Source organism: Micromesistius poutassou (genome assembly GCF_964030765.1).
Source record: "Micromesistius poutassou genome assembly, chromosome: 12".
Taxonomy (NCBI): domain Eukaryota; kingdom Metazoa; phylum Chordata; class Actinopteri; order Gadiformes; family Gadidae; genus Micromesistius; species Micromesistius poutassou.
The window spans coordinates 11,469,570-11,487,069 of NC_140282.1; the positions used below are offsets into that span (position 1 = coordinate 11,469,570).

Below are 17,500 nucleotides of genomic sequence, written 5' to 3' on the forward strand. Positions count from 1 at the left end.
AGCACATCAGCTCTGAGACCCCCGCGTTCCCAAGTGCTGCTTGACGCTGTTGGCCCCCGGACACAAAGACCGCCATGGCAAGGCTCAGGAATGATATAAAAGAAAATCTGACGTGGTTACGGTCGTTGGACATCCAGGACGTCGTCAAGCGATCTATAAAGTATTGACCAAAAAAGGCTGTCCTTGTGGATTGTTTGACTAGTATGTTCTGTGCGGGGGAGGTGTTTAGGGTGAGATGGTTTTATCATTTGTTGGAGTTCAGCAGTAGGCTCAGTATACCTTGGCTGTTTTGTGACCTTGATTGCTTCCATTCATACAATATTAATTCATTGGACTGACAGCATGCATAGAAGGCTGCGTGATTTTCAAACTGTAGCCTCATATTTGAGACAGTGTATAGCATTGCACATTCATCATGGTTCCCTGATAAAAAATAAATGCCATAGATTGTAAATAAGCTCTTTCTTCCTCAATCCCAATGTCACTTAGATTGGCAAAACATGGCAAGGGAAAAACCAATCAACCTACATAGTTTGCCGGCTTTGGTCAAAAAACTCCCTTCCGAAAATTAATTAAAATACATAGCACCTTCATGCTGGTTCGATCCCCGGCTCCTCCTAGCTGATTGTCGAGGTGTCCCTGAGCAAGACGCCTCACCCTAACTGCTCGCGACGAGCTGGCTGTTGCCTTGCATGGCTGACACCGCCGTCGGTGTGTGAATGTTTGCATGAATGGGTGAATGTTAGGCTATGTTGTATAGCGCTTTGAGTGGCTACTGGTTAGAAAAGCGCTATATAAATGCAGTCCATTTACAATTCACTGCGTTACCGCACTGCAATATCCTGACACTAACAGAGCGCGGTGGGTTCGCGTTGGCACCGCCTCGTCGCCCAATGGGGGGTACCTGACAAATGCCACTGATGCACATGTCCAGAGCGTCGTTCCGGCATCGGGTCCCGTCCAGCACCTTGGGCGCCAGCTCCACCACCAGGCTGCTGCTGCCCTTGGCCTGGCAGCGGAGGGCGCAGGGCGCAGAGGGGTCATAGCTCACGGGCACCCAGTCGCGCGCCGAGCCCTGGTACTTGACGTCGTTGTGGGCCGAGCACTGCTGGGCACGGAAGTCGCCGGATTCGGCCGGACAGTCCTGCAGAGGGTGGGGGGGGGGGAGGGGAGGCATGAGATGGGTTAGATGGGCTGGGGTTGGAGAACATGGTGGTAGGGTTGGTGGTGGTGGTGGTGGTGGAGGAGATGGGTGTTTTTTTTCTGGGCTAAGGGAAGGGATAGAGGCTCATATTGAGCTGAGGGGAGGACATCCATGGTCAATATGCGACCACAGCACGAGCTAAACAGAGCAGATGGCCATCGCATGACCTTAAGCATGATTATCTCAGGGGGTTGTGGTTGTATGTTTGATTCCCAGAATTATTTTTAATTAAAAGGGCTATGGAATGCAGGAATCGGGGTATGATTGGGTTACAGACAGGGTTACAAATTGTTATGGTTAGGTATTATGATCTTGTATGATTAAGATTGTGTGGTCAGAATTATAGTAAGGGATTAGGTCAGCTGTACATGGTTAGGTGTGGATTAAGATATAAGTGGTAGGCTTTAGGTAATTTTCTGTGGAGAAAGTTACGCTTAGGTAAGGTTTAAGTGTGGTTCAGGTTGAGGGAAAGAAGCTAACAGCCTGTCCAATTTGGCCGATTTTTACTGGTCACTTATTTCGGTCTGGGGTATTTGTGGAAGCTCTCCCATGTTGAACTGCATGTGGACCAATAATAAAATAAAAAAAACACAGGCTGTCAGCACTCAGTAATTCTTATCCTTAGAGCCTGGACACACTCGTCCTGACCTATCGCCAAGACGCATACATTTACGAGCATTACACATGCACACACACACACACGCATGCACATATACCCACATGAACACACATGTGCACACAAGCACACGCAAACACACACAAACACACACACACACACACACACACACACACACACACACACACACACACACACACACACACACACCAGTTAGTCATCCAGCTCAACTTTGAAGCACCCCTGCTCTTTGGTGAAGACCAGCCAAACGCAGAGAGCTAACTTAAACAAGAGTCTCTGCCAGCACCACTGCCTTCTGTCTGGCAGCAGGAGGAGGAGGAGGAGCAGGAGGAGTAAGAAGAAGAAGAAGAGGAGGAGGAGGAGGGGGAAGAAAGAGAGGAGAAAGAAGAGGAGGAGGAGGAAGAGGAGGTGGAGGAGGTAGAGGGGGAGGTGGAGGAGGAGGAAGAGGAGAAAGAGAACAAGGACGACGAGCAATGTGGTAAATATTATCCAGGGCACTCTCCCCACCCCAGAGACATGGCTGAAATCATTGCCACTCTGGGGTACAGCCAGAAATAAACCATGAGGGAGGGCGAACTCATCCCCTATTGATGAAAACACTGGTGGTATCATCAGTGTTTCTGTGTGTGCGTGTGCGTGCGTGCGTGCGTGCATGCATGTGTGTGTGTGTGTGTATGTGTGTGTGTGGAGTTATTACAATAATATGGGTTATATTCCTTCCTATAGTGTCTGTTCTCTGGAAGTATATATATATATATATATATATATATATATATATATATATATACACACATCTAAGTTTCTACGTTCTAAATACGTTTCTATACGCATGTGTATATGTTTAATATCATTCAATGCCTTTTCCCCTCTCTTCAATCACTCACATATTGACACACTAAACAGTAGCAAGGGCTGGACAATCACCTGTCTGTACACTGCAGAGTTCCTGACAGCCGATTCTAATTCCCTTTAAGTGAGGTAGCTGAAACGCAGCTGTGTTGGAGGGTCCCGTTTTGCTCCAGAATGTCAAGATCAACGGAGAAAACCCAAAGAAAGCATCTGTGGCTTTCCTTAAGCAGGAGAGCAGCCAATACCAGCACCGCTCGAATCGCCTCAGTCTTCACCAACATTAGCTTTTAAAACAACCCCTTATACAAAGAAATGCCTTTAAAAAGCCGTTTAAATCATTGTCATTATGTAATATTTGTCTTGGTACCAAAAAAAAAATAAACGGGTTTCAAAATGAAAAAGGGATTAGGGTTACCCAAGCATAACATTTTCTCTTTAATGCTGAAAAGACCTTCAGACCGAGTGGCGCAGAGGGTAAGCTGCTAGACGTACCGTATTGCTGCAGGTCTTGTAGCGGATGTTTTTGCCCTCGCAGTTTCTGCGGAGCAAAGTAAAAAAACGTTTAGTGTTGTGTCGGCAAGGAGTAGAAGTGACATACAAAGCAGCTCAAGACAGTTTGAGCAAGGTGTGCTTGAGTGGTACAACACATCCAACACATAAAGTGATGGGAGTCGAGCAAAAAGGATTTGCAACTTTGAAAAGAGCCGGGGAAGAGGCTTCACGCCCGTACTCGTCCTGAAGCTTTTCTGTCTCACTCTGGGGTGCTTAGCGTGGTTATCCGAGCTCAGGTGTTTGATGAGCGGTATGGATTACATTGGGTAGCATATGCGAATGTGAAAGTAACATTATCCATAATTATAACAACCTTGAATGAATAGACGCACGCACGTGTGCACACGCACACACAAAACAGACGCAGACAATCTCGCAGTCAAACACAAACACACAAAGCGCTCAGGTTCACTGCTGCCGGTGGATCCGTGCACGTGGGTGCGCACGTGCACACACGGTGTGCACGTCTGCGCACGGCCTACACCTGTCAGGGTGAGCGCACCTCATCAAACAAGCAGCTGTCTCAGCCCTTCACCACTGGGCTCCGACTTGGCAAAGACCAGAAGATGTTATATGCAGGCTCTGATGCGCACACACGCACACGCACACACACACACACACACACACACACACACACACACACACACACACACAGACATATGTGCAAGGGCAAAGCGCCTCTCCTCACCCCTCCACACTCTCCCCTCCTCACCCTGCTTTCCCCCCCTCCTCACCCCGCTACTCCCCCGACAGTGTGGACATGCTGTTAAATCCGTTCCACCTTGTTAGCAGTAATAACAACGCCCAAGCTGTGTGTGTGTGTGTGTGTGTGTGCGGATGTGTATGTGTATGGGTGTGTGTCTGTGTGAATGTGTATGTATGTGTGTGTGTGTGTGTTTAACTGTGTGTATAATGTCTGTATGTGTGTAGGTTCTCATGTGCGAGTATATGCATGCACACATGTGTGTGTGCATGCCCATGTGTGTGTGTGTGTGTGTGTGTGTGTGTGTGTGTGTGTGTAAGCAGATGAAAAAAAAATAAAAAACCTATCCACTGCTGGCTTAGAATAACATTGGTCTAAACTGGTAGCAGCTTGTTTGCGCTGCAGTAAAAAGGCTTCGTCTAATCCTCCATTTAGGGCAGTGGGAAGACCACACTGCAGCCATTCAGCCAGCTCCAAGGAAAACCACGCAGCTGGGAAGGTCCTCTTATTAATGAACCAATTAATGGCATTCCCCTCATCCATGTGCATCAATCAATTCAGAGAAAGGAGTGTGTGTGAGAGCCTGTGTGTGCGTCGGTGCGCTTGTGCTTGTATGTATGGGCTCAGTGGGCAAGTAAGTATGGGTATGGCTGTGTGTGTGTCTGGGAAGTGTTGGTGTGTGTGTGTGTGTGTGTGTATATTTATGATTTACAGAGTATGTGCATGTGGGCTTGATGTTGTATGGGTAGATATGGGATTTTTTGTTTGTGTGTCTGTGTGTGTTTGTGTGTGTGTCTGTGTGTGAGTCATTCTTCTGGTATTGAGTACTTAATGTAAAGCGCCAATAATGGCAAATGAGAGGCTGCGGTGATAAACCGTTACCATGGAGATGGATTTAATATGGCTGTGCTGCAAAACAAACAATTTCATTATTATTGATTATTGATTTCTAGGGGTAGAAACCACTCAAGTTAAAAAAAATCTTCAATCTCCATCGTTAAAGGCTAAAATAAGGAATTATATATTGCAGTTATAAAGGAGCAATATGAGCATGAGCTTGTAAACCTTTTATTTGTTTTATATTTCATGTAATTCTTCAGTAAATTACTGAACATAGCAGCAGTGACACCATGACCTTCATTAAGAATGCGAGGATTCATGAATATGCAAAATAGGAATGACCCTCCAAATGACCCTTAACCTTTTCCCTCTAAAAACCTTCAAGCCCTGATTGATGTATGGGGAGCTGTCTGCCCAATCACTGTTTCCAAGTTGGTCATGTGACATGCTGATGTGACTTTAAACCAACAGGCAACTCGACCAAAAAACTGTCTTCTGTACAATTTAGTCTTTTATCCCATAAACAAAAATACAAAACCAATTGCCAGATTAAACATTTTCAATATTTGTGTGGAACGACTTGCTATTAACCTGTAATATTAACGCAGAAGTCCTTAAAAAAGAAATAACAAGTTTAATGGACCAAACGTAATGGACCAAATCAGTAATACATATTAGGAAAACATTTATGATTTATAACGTGTTATTTTACAGATAATAAAAACAAAATACTAAAGAATAAATCCAAAGCAGTTCCAGCAGTGCCAGCAATATGACGGACTAAATATAGTCATATGTGAGCCTTGGCATGCTAAAGACCACGACTGTGTCCACCACCATATTTAACGCATATGAGAAACAGCGAGGCAGGGCCACTCTCCATGGAGCAGACGTTTCCTCCTGGCTCTGGGGTGTTGCTCCAAGAACACAAAACAGCTCTGCCAGAGCCTCAGACGCCCCTCTGCTGGGGGGACATGGAGTCCATCAGCTGAGGAGGACACACGAGGTATTCGTTGTTGAAAAAATAAAGAGCGCCAGACACACTTAACTCTCCCTCTCTGCTTATCCCTGTGTGTGTGTGTGTGTGTGTGTGGGGGTGTGTGTGTGTGTGTGTGTGTGTGTGGGTGTGGGTGTTAAAGAGAGAGCGATAGAGAGAGAGAGAGAGAGAGAGAGCAGTGTGGTGTCATCTCTCTCTTTCTCTTTTTGTTTCCCCTCTTTCTTTTCTACACATACTTCCACGAAACATGACAAACACCAACCCCACACACACACACAAAACAGAATGATAAAACCCCCACACACCAACAAATCAATGATATTACATATTCACACACACACGGACACATAACGACATTTAGTCGTTAAACGATAACTCACAGGGACACACACGAAAGCAGACACACATGCACACAATCAACGATAACACACACACACAAACATGCACACAATCAATGATAGCACACACACACACACACACCCACACACACACACACACACACACACACACAAACACACACACACACTCACAAACATGCACACACACACACACACACACACACACACACACACACACCCTCTCTCGCTCCCCAGCTCACACACAGTCCCCATCCCAGAAGGCTGCAGCAGGTGCGCCAGCAACATTTGTTTCCTCCCTCTAATAGCTGGAGTGTGAATGTCCCAGCGCGGAGGAAGTCTGAACAAATCAGGGCCCAGATCACTTCCAGACGCTGCAAGCTCCCAGCGGAGGTTAGGGGCCACCAGGGGCCCTCTCCCCTCCTCCTCTACCTCCTCCACCTCCTCCTCCTGTCTCACTAAGCTGGAACTGAACTGAGCGTCTTTAGGCCCTCTCTCTCTCTCTCTCTCTCTCTCTCTCTCTCTCTCTCTCTCTCTCTCTCTCTCTCTCTCTCTCTCAGGGGCCGAGGCCTCATCAAACATCAAACGGTGAGGTGGGATGCATGGGGAAGAGGAGGGGGACCTGGCTAAATATGTAGCTTTGAATTAGCATCACAGAGCGAGATGCTTCCTCCGAAGATTGTTGTGCAGCTCTAGAGGAGGGAATGAGTGTTGATGCAAGCCATTAGAAAGCTCCTTCTAAAGGAACCCGGGTGTGTACGATACACAGGGGCTGGGACGTCAGAGCGCTGGAAGGAAACAGAAAAACAATTATGATGAAATAGTTTGTAATGTAAGCGCCTTTTTTTCCGACGCACAACTGCACCTCAGATCTGGTAACTGCGACAGCGGGAGGTAAGAGTTAGCATTCGAATACGGCAAAATGCACAATCAAATGCTAACTCTAAAGGCTTCTATACCCTGTGGAGTAGGCCTTTCATGTTACCATTGTTTTTCTCCAGTAACTAAAAAAAGATGGCAAATCCATATTCCATGAGCCGGGAGCTGCCAATGAGCCCCGGCTTTAACAAGGCCCTGTGTGTTATGTTTAACGTGTGTTTGATTGCATTTTAAATGCTGGCCGTAAAAGCCGTTGTTACTGAAGGCTTTTGGCAGCCATGGCTCAGGAGTTTCCCCGCACCTCGCTCATGGTTGACCAGCGACTTGGCACGCTGTCCGACGGAATAGAAACAAATGAAGACGGAAGGTGTTGTCGGGAGGGGGGGAGGGGGTGTGTTGTTAACAGACAGTTGCAGTCTGCAAACCGTCACACTTCCTGAACAAGCGGTGGCAGTGAGCAGCCGTGTCCGTGGCAACAGCAGCAGCAGAGTTAGCGCTAGAAGCAGCGTGAGCGTAAGTAGCTTTGTTAGCGCTAGGAGCAGCATTAGCTGCAGCAGCAGTGTTAGTGTTAGCGGTATAGAAGCAGCAGCATTAGCGGTAGAAGCAGCGTTAGTGGTCGAAGCAGCGTTAGCGGTAGAAGCAGCGTTAGCGGTCGAAGCAGCGTTAGCGGTCGAAGCAGCGTTAGCGGTCGAAGCAGCGTTAGTGGTAGAAGCTGTATTAGCGGTAGAAGCAGCGTAAGTGTTAGACGCCGCGTTGGCGTTGGAAGCAGTGTTAGCATTCGAAGCAGCATAAGCGGTAGAAGCTGTATTAGCAGCAGTGTTAGCGTTAGCATTAGAAGCAGCGTTAGTGGCAGGATTAGCATTCGCGGCGAGGCGACAGAATCTCTAAGCCATGGGCATCAACTGAGCGACACCAAGAACGGGCCTTGTTCAAAATAAATGATTTAAACTAACTCTCTCTCAACGTCTCTCTCTCTCTCTCTCTCGCTCTCTCTTTCTCTTCCCGGTGGGCCCTCCTCCTCCCTGCTGATGCGTTTAGCAGTGTGAGGGAAGTCTGGTGGACAGCGTCCTCCTCCTGACCCAGACCAGCTTCTCTGGGGGGTTCCCCGTCCCTCCCCTCGCTCCCCGACTCGCACTTGTTCGTCCACATGGAGCGCACGTCTGGTCTGTGTCATGCTTTCACTGCCAAATCCATCCCTCCTCTCTTTCTGTTTATCCTTTTTGCACTCTTTCTGTCTTTCCATTTGCCTTTATTTATTAGTTTGAAAGGTTCTGTAGGTAAAATAAGAGCGTGTGGAGAGGAGAGACAGAGAGCTGAAAAGAGCAGAAGAGAGCAAGTATTTGAAAATAAACAATCAAAAGGATAGGTCCCAACTCTATGTTTGTTTCATTGTCTTTGACAATCACTGAAAAGATGCTGTGATTGCCCAGAAAGGAGCAAGGAGCAGTCTAAAATGAAAATTGGCTGACACAGAGGCAGCAGAAAGGGATAGGCATCAGTCCGATTCTTAGGTGAGAATATAAGTTATGAAAGAGAATGTTTGAATGGACCGCCACATGCATTTTTGGTCTATATTTCCTGATCATTTAAGGCTAGAAGAAATTGACGTGAGGATGTCACCGGTGTTTTTGTCCTAATAAGAATGGTTTCTTCAATATCTGTGTGAGTGAACAATATTTGTAAACAGATTCTGTCTATCGGGCATCTAACTCAGCATGTACCATTAAATTAAGATTGCATATTTACAAAACAGCAATTGATTCTGTTAGAATGGGCTTTGAACAACATTTTCTCATGAAAAAAATGTGAAAATACCAATTTAAAATGTTAAACAGACCCAGACTAAACTATTAAAAGAATGTGTTCATGTTGCGACAGAGTAGTGCTACCTGGTCTGAAGCAAACCTTAATTTGATCTTATTTATAAACCTGGTAAGCGACAGGGTAGACTTGATACATTACAAAACATGATATTGATGTTTGCACTCCTATCCGAAAAGGTTGTGGGTTCAAACTCCAACGTCTGCAGTCTGCTGGTAAGCACCCTCAAGCTAGATGCCTAACCCCAACCTGCTCCTTAATTATATGAAACTCACTGCAAGTCATTTTGGATCAAATAGTCAGTTAAATGCTATTGTACCTCTGCCACGTGACTTGAGTAACGGACGAGTGAGTACAAGCCAAATCAAAATCCACCTTTTAGTCACATCCCAAGCGGGAGTGTCTACCCGGATGTCTGCTGATGGATCAATGGACCAGCCCTAAAACAGGGGACCCGTTAGGTGAAGGACTTACCCTCCGTTGAGGCAGCGGCGCAGCGAGTAGGACGCCCCGCCCCCACAGGTCCGCGAGCAGTCACTCCACGGCCCCCAGGCGTCCCATCCCAGGTCACTGTCCTCGTCTGAACGGGTGGTCCTGGACGCCTGGAGCAAAACAACATGAACAACACAGTCAATACAACAATACAAACACAAGACAAAGAACTCGCATACGAAAACACAAACAATGCAAACAACAACACAAACACGAGACAAATAACACACACAACACGAAAAACAAAGAACAAAGCAAAGAACACAACAACATGGACCCGGACCGACGTAACAACGCAACAACAAAACAACAAACAAAAATAGACAAACACGAACAACACAAAAAAATGCAGACGACAAGAACAACACAAACTGTAGACAAAAAATAAAAAGAAAGTACAGAAAAACATAAACAAACCCGTCCACTCAGAGAGAATGGAAGTTACAACATTAATTCAGTTTATAGAAATGGAAAAGGTCAATTTTCTGTTCAGTGAAGTAGAAAGTTGATGTGTGATGCAGTTAGAGTTTAATTCCAAAGATTGTGGAAGTAAACATGTTTTGTACCAAAACACTTTTCTGCACAGACAACTTTATTTTACCTGAATTGAATCTTTCTATCCTCAACATTTCTGTCAACAGAGTCGAGTCGTAGGCGATACAGACCAGAGCCGTAAAACATTGGGCAGCTTTCACATGTGCTCTTTACTTTACAACCGAGACGTATAGATGATGTTATGAAACCATCTGAGCCTAATGAAACACTGGCCACGCCAAAGCCTCTCTCAACATTTGATTTTGATTTTCATGTTTCAACTTAATACTCCTAGGCCATGAAACACTATAAAAAAACAAATATTTGAAGCAAGAAATATGCTTTAAAACCACCTCACCTCACCTCACCCGAGGGACCTGATAATAGGTTTATTGGTGCTTCTGTGGTAATTTCACTGGCTGCTGTTATTACATTGGCCACTGGGACCCAGTTGGCAACAGGGGATCTATTCAGAACAGCAAGTACTCTTTGATAAAAAATAAATAAAACAGAGAGAGAGAGAGCGAGAGAGAGAGAGAGAGAGAGGGAGAGAATGAGGGAGAGAGAGCGAAATAGACGAGAGAGGGGAGGCTCACGTTGAGTGCCGTGATGTCAATATCAATCTCCAGTTGTAAAGTTTCTGTTGAATGGAGATCCATTAAGGGATTAGGATATCCGGTATATTCTCAGACGCAGAGCAAAGCGCGTCCGTTTCAAACACAGACCGTATTGTACAGGAAATCCCAAGCTTCACCTTTAACACACTTTTGATCTCATTATAAGTGAAGGACGTGCTCACTCTTCAGATGGTCTTGGCCAGAATGTCCTGGAATTACTTTGGCTCCTTCAAGAAATATAGATTTAGTAAAGCATCTAAAAGATGAATATTCAACAGGATATGGATATGGATATCATGTAAAATATTATCACTACTACTCAGGACAAAGTAAGCATGTCTGGATCCTCCCAAACCAAAACAGTGTCTTTAATGTCTTTATAACAGAGAACACTGTTATTATATATATATATATATTATGATAATCCTGTAACCTATGAAATATTCGTGAACTAAAACAACCTATTCCAGTAGCTCGGATGACAGACGACCCCCCCCCCCACACACACACACACACACAGAAAACACAAGGTTGCACTACGCACAGATAAATGTCTACTTAACTGACAAATGACTAAAGCATAATAACATAAAAAAAAATACTGATTAATAATAATATAAAGTTCATAGAAAGAGTAGATTCTCCTCGCAGGCATGGAAATGTCAGCAGGACTGCGGAGCATACAGAGGGAGGAAGGGAGGGAGGGGGGAAGGGAGTGAGGGGGGGAGGGAGGGAGGGAGGGAGGGAGGGAGGGAGGGAGGGAGGGAGGGAGGCAGTTAGCTAGCAGACTAGCTCTGGACTGAGGAATTGGCTGCTGAAAGGTCAAGTGAACCATCACTTGAAGCCCCGGCCTGACTGCTGAAACAGGGACATGACTTCATAGTCTGGGGGAGGTGACAGAGGAGGGGGCTGAGGAGGTTCTCCAGGTAGTGCTAGGGGGCGGCGGTGGTGGTGGTGGTGGTGGTGGTGGTAGCGGAGGTGTTGGTGGTAGTTGCGGTGGATGAGGAGGTGGTGGTGGTGGTAGTGGTATTGGTGGAGGAGGTGGTGGTTGTAGTGGTGGTGGTGGTGGTGGGTGGAGAAGGTGGTGGTGGTGGTAGTGGTATTGGTGGAGGAGGTGGTGGTTGAAGTGGTGGTAGCGGAGGTGTTGGCGGTAGTGGTGGTGGATGAGGAGGTGGTGGTGGTGGTAGTGGTATTGGTGGAGGAGGTGGTGGTTGTGGTGGTGGGTGGAGAAGGTGGTGGTGGTGGTAGTGGTATTGGTGGAGGAGGTGGTGGTTGAAGTGGTGGTAGCGGAGGTGTTGGCGGTAGTGGTGGTGGATGAGGAGGTGGTGGTGGTGGTAGTGGTATTGGTGGAGGAGGTGGTGGTTGAAGTGGTGGTGGTGGTGATGGGTGGAGAAGGTGGTGGTGGTGGTGGTAGTGGTATTGGTGGAGGAGGTGATGGTTGTAGTGGTGGTAGCGGAGGTGTTGGCAGTAGTGGTGGTGGATGAGGAGGTGGTGGTGGTAGTGGTATTGGTGGAGGAGGTGGTGGTTGTAGTGGTGGTGGTGGTGGGTGGAGAAGGTGGTGGTGGTGGTAGTGGTATTGGTGGAGGAGGTGGTGGTTGAAGTGGTGGTAGCGGAGGTGTTGGCGGTAGTGGTGGTGGATGAGGAGGTGGTGGTGGTGGTAGTGGTATTGGTGGAGGAGGTGGTGGTTGTGGTGGTGGGTGGAGAAGGTGGTGGTGGTGGTAGTGGTATTGGTGGAGGAGGTGGTGGTTGAAGTGGTGGTAGCGGAGGTGTTGGCGGTAGTGGTGGTGGATGAGGAGGTGGTGGTGGTGGTAGTGGTATTGGTGGAGGAGGTGGTGGTTGAAGTGGTGGTGGTGGTGGTGGGTGGAGAAGGTGGTGGTGGTGGTGGTAGTGGTATTGGTGGAGGAGGTGATGGTTGTAGTGGTGGTAGCGGAGGTGTTGGCAGTAGTGGTGGTGGATGAGGAGGTGGTGGTGGTAGTGGTATTGGTGGAGGAGGTGGTGGTTGTAGTGGTGGTGGTGGTGGGTGGAGAAGGTGGTGGTGGTGGTAGTGGTATTGGTGGAGGAGGTGATGGTTGTAATGGTGGTAGCGGAGGTGTTGGTGGTGGTGGTGGTGGATGAGGAGGTGGTGGTGGTGGTAGTGGTATTGGTGGAGGAGGTGGTGGTTGTAGTGGTGGTGGTGGTGGTGGTGGGTGGAGAAGGTGGTGGTAGTGGTATTGGTGGAGGAGGTGATGGTTGTAGTGGTGGTAGCGGAGGTGTTGGTGGTGGTGGTGGTAGAAGAGGAGGTGGTGGTGGTGGTAGTGGTATTGGTGGAGGAGGTGATGGTTGTAGTGGTGGTAGCGGAGGTGTTGGTGGTGGTGGTGGTAGAAGAGGAGGTGGTGGTGGTGGTAGTGGTATTGGTGGAGGAGGTGATGGTTGTACTGGTAGCGGAGGTGTTGGTGGTGGTGGTGGTAGAAGAGGAGGTGGTGGTGGTGGTAGTGGTATTGGTGGAGGAGATGATGGTTGTACTGGTGGTAGCGGAGGTGTTGGTGGTGGTGGTGGTGGATGAGGAGGTGCTGGCTGGATGAGGTGGTTCTGGTGGTGCTTTGGCGAGGCAAGTCCTGCTCGTGGAAGGGATCAGGCTCAAAGATCTCCCACCATGATAGACTCATCCCAGGCCCCGCCCCCATCCTGAACACATCCCTACTCTTAGGCGTTCACCTACCGACCGTGTGATCGCATTTAAAAAAGTTCCAAAGGGAAGAGAGGGGGAGGAAAGAAGGATAGCTAGACAGATAGAGAGAGTGAGAAACAATGAGATAGACCGAGAGACAGAGAGAGAACAGATTCTTTTCCTGGCTTTCTGTCACCAACTATAGGAAAATTGGCATCCCCTCAGGGCAGTGATGTCACAGCAGACCCTGCGGTGCCAGACAGAAAAACCCTACTCTGTGTGTGTGTGTGTGTGTGTGTGTGTGTGTGTGTGTGTGTATGTATGTGTGTGTTTAGGTGTGTATAGGTATGTGTATGTGTGTGTATACGTGCTTGTGAATGTGGGTGTGTGTGTCTGAATGTATGTGTGTAGGTGAATGTGTATTTTTATGTCTATGTGTACATGTATGTGTGAGTGTATGTGTCTGTGTATTTGCATGTGTACGTGTGTGTGTGTGTGTGTGTGTGTGTGTGTGTGTGTATGTATGTGTGTGTGTGCTCTGGAATGTGCATGAGTGTGTGTGTATGTGTGTGTGTGTGTGTCATAAGGGTTACAAAAGGTATTCATGGACTAACTGAGCCTAAATCCGTCCCTTCAACGCCCTGTGTGCAATCTGAAACTAGAGTCAAAGCTCACCTTTTAAAGCATTCAAAATGAAAGGGCACGAAAACAAAAATGGTTTCTCCGGGAGCGACTCTAAAGCTAACCACAGTAGAAGCCGTCAGTCAGTGAGCCCGCGGTGCTGGGGCTCATTTGTTAATTGATCTGACAGTGTTATTTATGACTGGTGAACTGGAGGTAGCTCTCGCTCACTGACCTCTGAGCTCTCTCCACCCACTCTCTCTGCGTCTCTCTCACACGGTCCCCCTCTCTGTGTCTCTCTCTCTTTCCACCTGTGTGTGTGTCCCGTTCTCTTCTTCCCCCTCCCTGTCTTGCCCCTGTCTGACTTCTTCTGTCTCCCCTCTGTGTCTCTCTCTCTTACCCCTGATATTCAGAGTTGGTCTCCGCCCTGCTGTTATTGGAACGCACCCACACACACACGCCTCAGCACACACGCACACATGCACACACACACACACACACACACACACACACACACGCACACACACACACACACACACACAAACACACCAAAACACACACACACAGACACACACACACACACACACACACATACTCGGGGTAGTCTGACCTCTAGCGCCGAGCCAGAACCTCTGGAGGGAATTAGGCGCGTTAGCTGCTGGGCTAATAGGATGAAACCACCTTTTGTTGTGGGGGCTCAGTGGGCCGGCCGCCCTGGCCACCTCCAGCAGTAACAACATGGGACTGATGAGCAGGGTCTGCTGGGGCAGCCTCGCCAGCCAGACAGGGGCCGGAGCCACGGGGGGGGGGGGGGGCGGGGGTTGGGGGGGGATGTGTGTGTGTGTGTGTGGGAGAGGGGAGAGGGGAGAGGGGAGAGGGGAGGCCTATTGTGTGCCGATTTCCGTACAGCTCCGCAATCAGCAATTTGTTTCTCCGACTCCGACAGATGACCCACCCAGCCCCGTCAATACGCAGGAGGGGGGTCGGGTGTAGAGAGGTACGATTAGCACGGATCGCGTTCAACCTGCTTTGATTCTTTATCTGTTCATGTCGGTCGGTTTCCCAAGTTTCACGTCTGTGCCAGAGAGATGTGAAACACGGTGCCAATTCCCTGTGAAGTCGGTGCAGGTTTATGTTTCACAAGAGTGTCGGAATAGTCAAATGAACTTGCATCACTTGTTTTGCTTGAAATGAGATGGTTACATCTTGCTCCAGATGCGAGGGAGTGTAGCTCGCATTCTGCACATTGATTTACAGGTCTTACTAATTGGATGATAACAAATGCTAATTTTTATTTGGTGTGTGTTTGTGTGTGCACACCTGTGTGTGTGTGTGTGTGTGTGTGTGTGTGTGTGTGTGTGTAACACAATACTGTGAATAGGCAGATCAGAATTTGCTCAGTCCAAGTGGCCAGGAATGGTTTATTCGTAAGTGAATTCACCATTCTGATGCATCTGTGTTGTGATTACAATATGCATCATGGTTTGGTCACTGAAAAATACAGTTTTGCTTTCAAGCTTCCTGGTTGTTTTCAAATATATTCAAAATGTGCATTTTGGTTAGTATCTGAAAAAGACAAGGATTACATTGCATGCATCAACATTTACATTTAGACATTTGGCAGATATTATGAAAAGTTTATACTATATTATCATCAACACATTGTATATATTTACTACATTTACTTTGATGCATTCAGCAGATGGTGGAATGCTGCTGTCTTGTTGGATAATGTTAAAAAGAAGAAAAAAGAAAAATAGCAACCCAGAATGTTCCACATCCTGACCTGTTAAATCCCTTTCCTTAAGAATACTTGACTTTGGACTCATTACAAGCCATTAGGCTCATTCCTTGGCTAATTGAACCGGAGGCCTCGTACTGGGTGGTGGCGGGGCCCTTAAAAAATCTTAGAGCACGGCCCTGTGAGAGCTGCTGCCAGCGATGTTCATCAGTAACACACTAGCTAGACGGACGACTGCTTGTTAGCACGGCTCCTGACAGCGATAGCAGCTCGGAAAGAAGCAGAGAGGGCAAAAGCGTGACATATTCTGTTCGCCCTTAGCCCCTAGTTGTGCATTTGCTACTCAAACACGAGCTGGCCATTGCCCTCACCATAAAACAGAAGATACCTCGATAGGGGAAACCGACGGAACAACGTGCAAGCTACGATGATGGTTGGTGATCTGGATTAGCGAGAAGGCTATCTGTTAATGCATGACTGCGTGGTTGAAATTGTAAATAATGTTCTGCAACAGTGTTCTGTTTAATCAGCTGCTGTGGAAAATGTCACATGTCGATGTTAATGACACTGGAAATGAATGTGGGTTTTAATCAAGTGGCAGCCATCATAGCTGAGCGATTTGGAAGTGCCTGAAGGTGCACTTTTTACAATCGCTGCTGACTTGCTTCGCAATAGGCTGGAGCAGTAGGATAGAGGCCAAAGAGGGAAAACCCTGAGCAGCACTAAAAATACTTCAATGAGGACGTCATGCCGTTCGCCACGTGTGGAGTTTGTCACATTTTTGTCACATTTTTCTGGTTTCCCCATGGCACCAACATGAAGCCAACTTTTGCTTTCAAATAACAACTCAAAAACTTATAGGGGGGTTCTATACAGTCAATGGCTGACATTGCTACAGTATGAGCAGAAGTCGAGTATACTTTTGAAGATTTTTCCATAATCACTTAATAGTGCCAGCACTGCCTTTGCCAGTCCACTATAAGCCCTAAATGCTAGCAGTGGTAACAGCCTTTAATGGAAATGACAATTCATTCAAAGCTTAAGAGCGCAAAAAATAATAGACTCACACAAAAGTCAATGACATGAATATATAAATATGGTATTTAGTTGGTTGGGTAGCAATAGCTTGGGGTGGTGGTGTTCAATACCCACTTAGGCTCCAAAGAAGCTCAGCATTAGGTCCCTTGAACAGTGAAATGTCCCCACCGGGAGTCCTCCTCCGGCCTGATCTGCTGTCTGTTACGGAGCAGACTCCCCTCTCATCCTAGGCTAGTGCCGCTGCTTCGAGCTGCTCTGATGAAAGAGACGGCCTCATTACTTGGGCTGATAGGCACCAAAAGAGCAACACATTCACTCAAGGACACACACACACACACACACACACACAAACACACACAAACACAAAGCACAAAGACGGATCACACAAGGAAACACACACACACACACACACACACACACACACACATACACACACACAGATCACTTCAGGACACACACACAACTATCCTCCAAGAAAACGCACACACACAACAATCACACAAAGACTCATACACAACATTCCCACATAGACACGACTGTCAAGCAAGCCATCAAACACACACCGCCTCACACACAAACACACACACACACACACACACACACACAGCCTCTCACAAACACACACACACACACACACACACACACACACACTCTCTAAGCTTCGTCCTGGTTTCTTAGATTCAGTTATCGAAATAGCTAGCAAGAGACCTTTAAGTTCCAATATTGTCTAGGAAACACACACACCCACACCCACACCCACACACACACACACACACACACACACACACACACACACACACACATACAAGCACATGCTTGCAAGAACTCACCAAAATATCTTTGCATTTACATGAAAGTGCACACGAACAACAATAATCCATCAAAAAACACCATTAAATATTGAGTTGCTGCTGCCAGTCGGGGAGGAAACAGTACAGAAATGAGAGCAATCCTTCATTAAAGCCATAACCA

The 17,500-nt window shown here is 47.2% G+C and overlaps 1 protein-coding gene across 1 annotated transcript in view; it reads right to left on the reverse strand.

Annotated features, from left to right (window-relative positions):
* adamtsl3 (ADAMTS-like 3) overlaps window positions 1-17,500 on the reverse strand; it is a 133,128-nt gene that overhangs the window by 69,065 nt on the left and 46,563 nt on the right. Inside the window, exons 4-6 of the mRNA XM_084475755.1 lie at window positions 9,313-9,440; window positions 3,183-3,228; window positions 905-1,144 (exon numbers count right to left, since the gene is read on the reverse strand). Coding sequence (XP_084331881.1) covers window positions 905-1,144; window positions 3,183-3,228; window positions 9,313-9,440 — 414 coding nt within the window. The remainder of the gene's footprint in view (window positions 1-904; window positions 1,145-3,182; window positions 3,229-9,312; window positions 9,441-17,500) is intronic.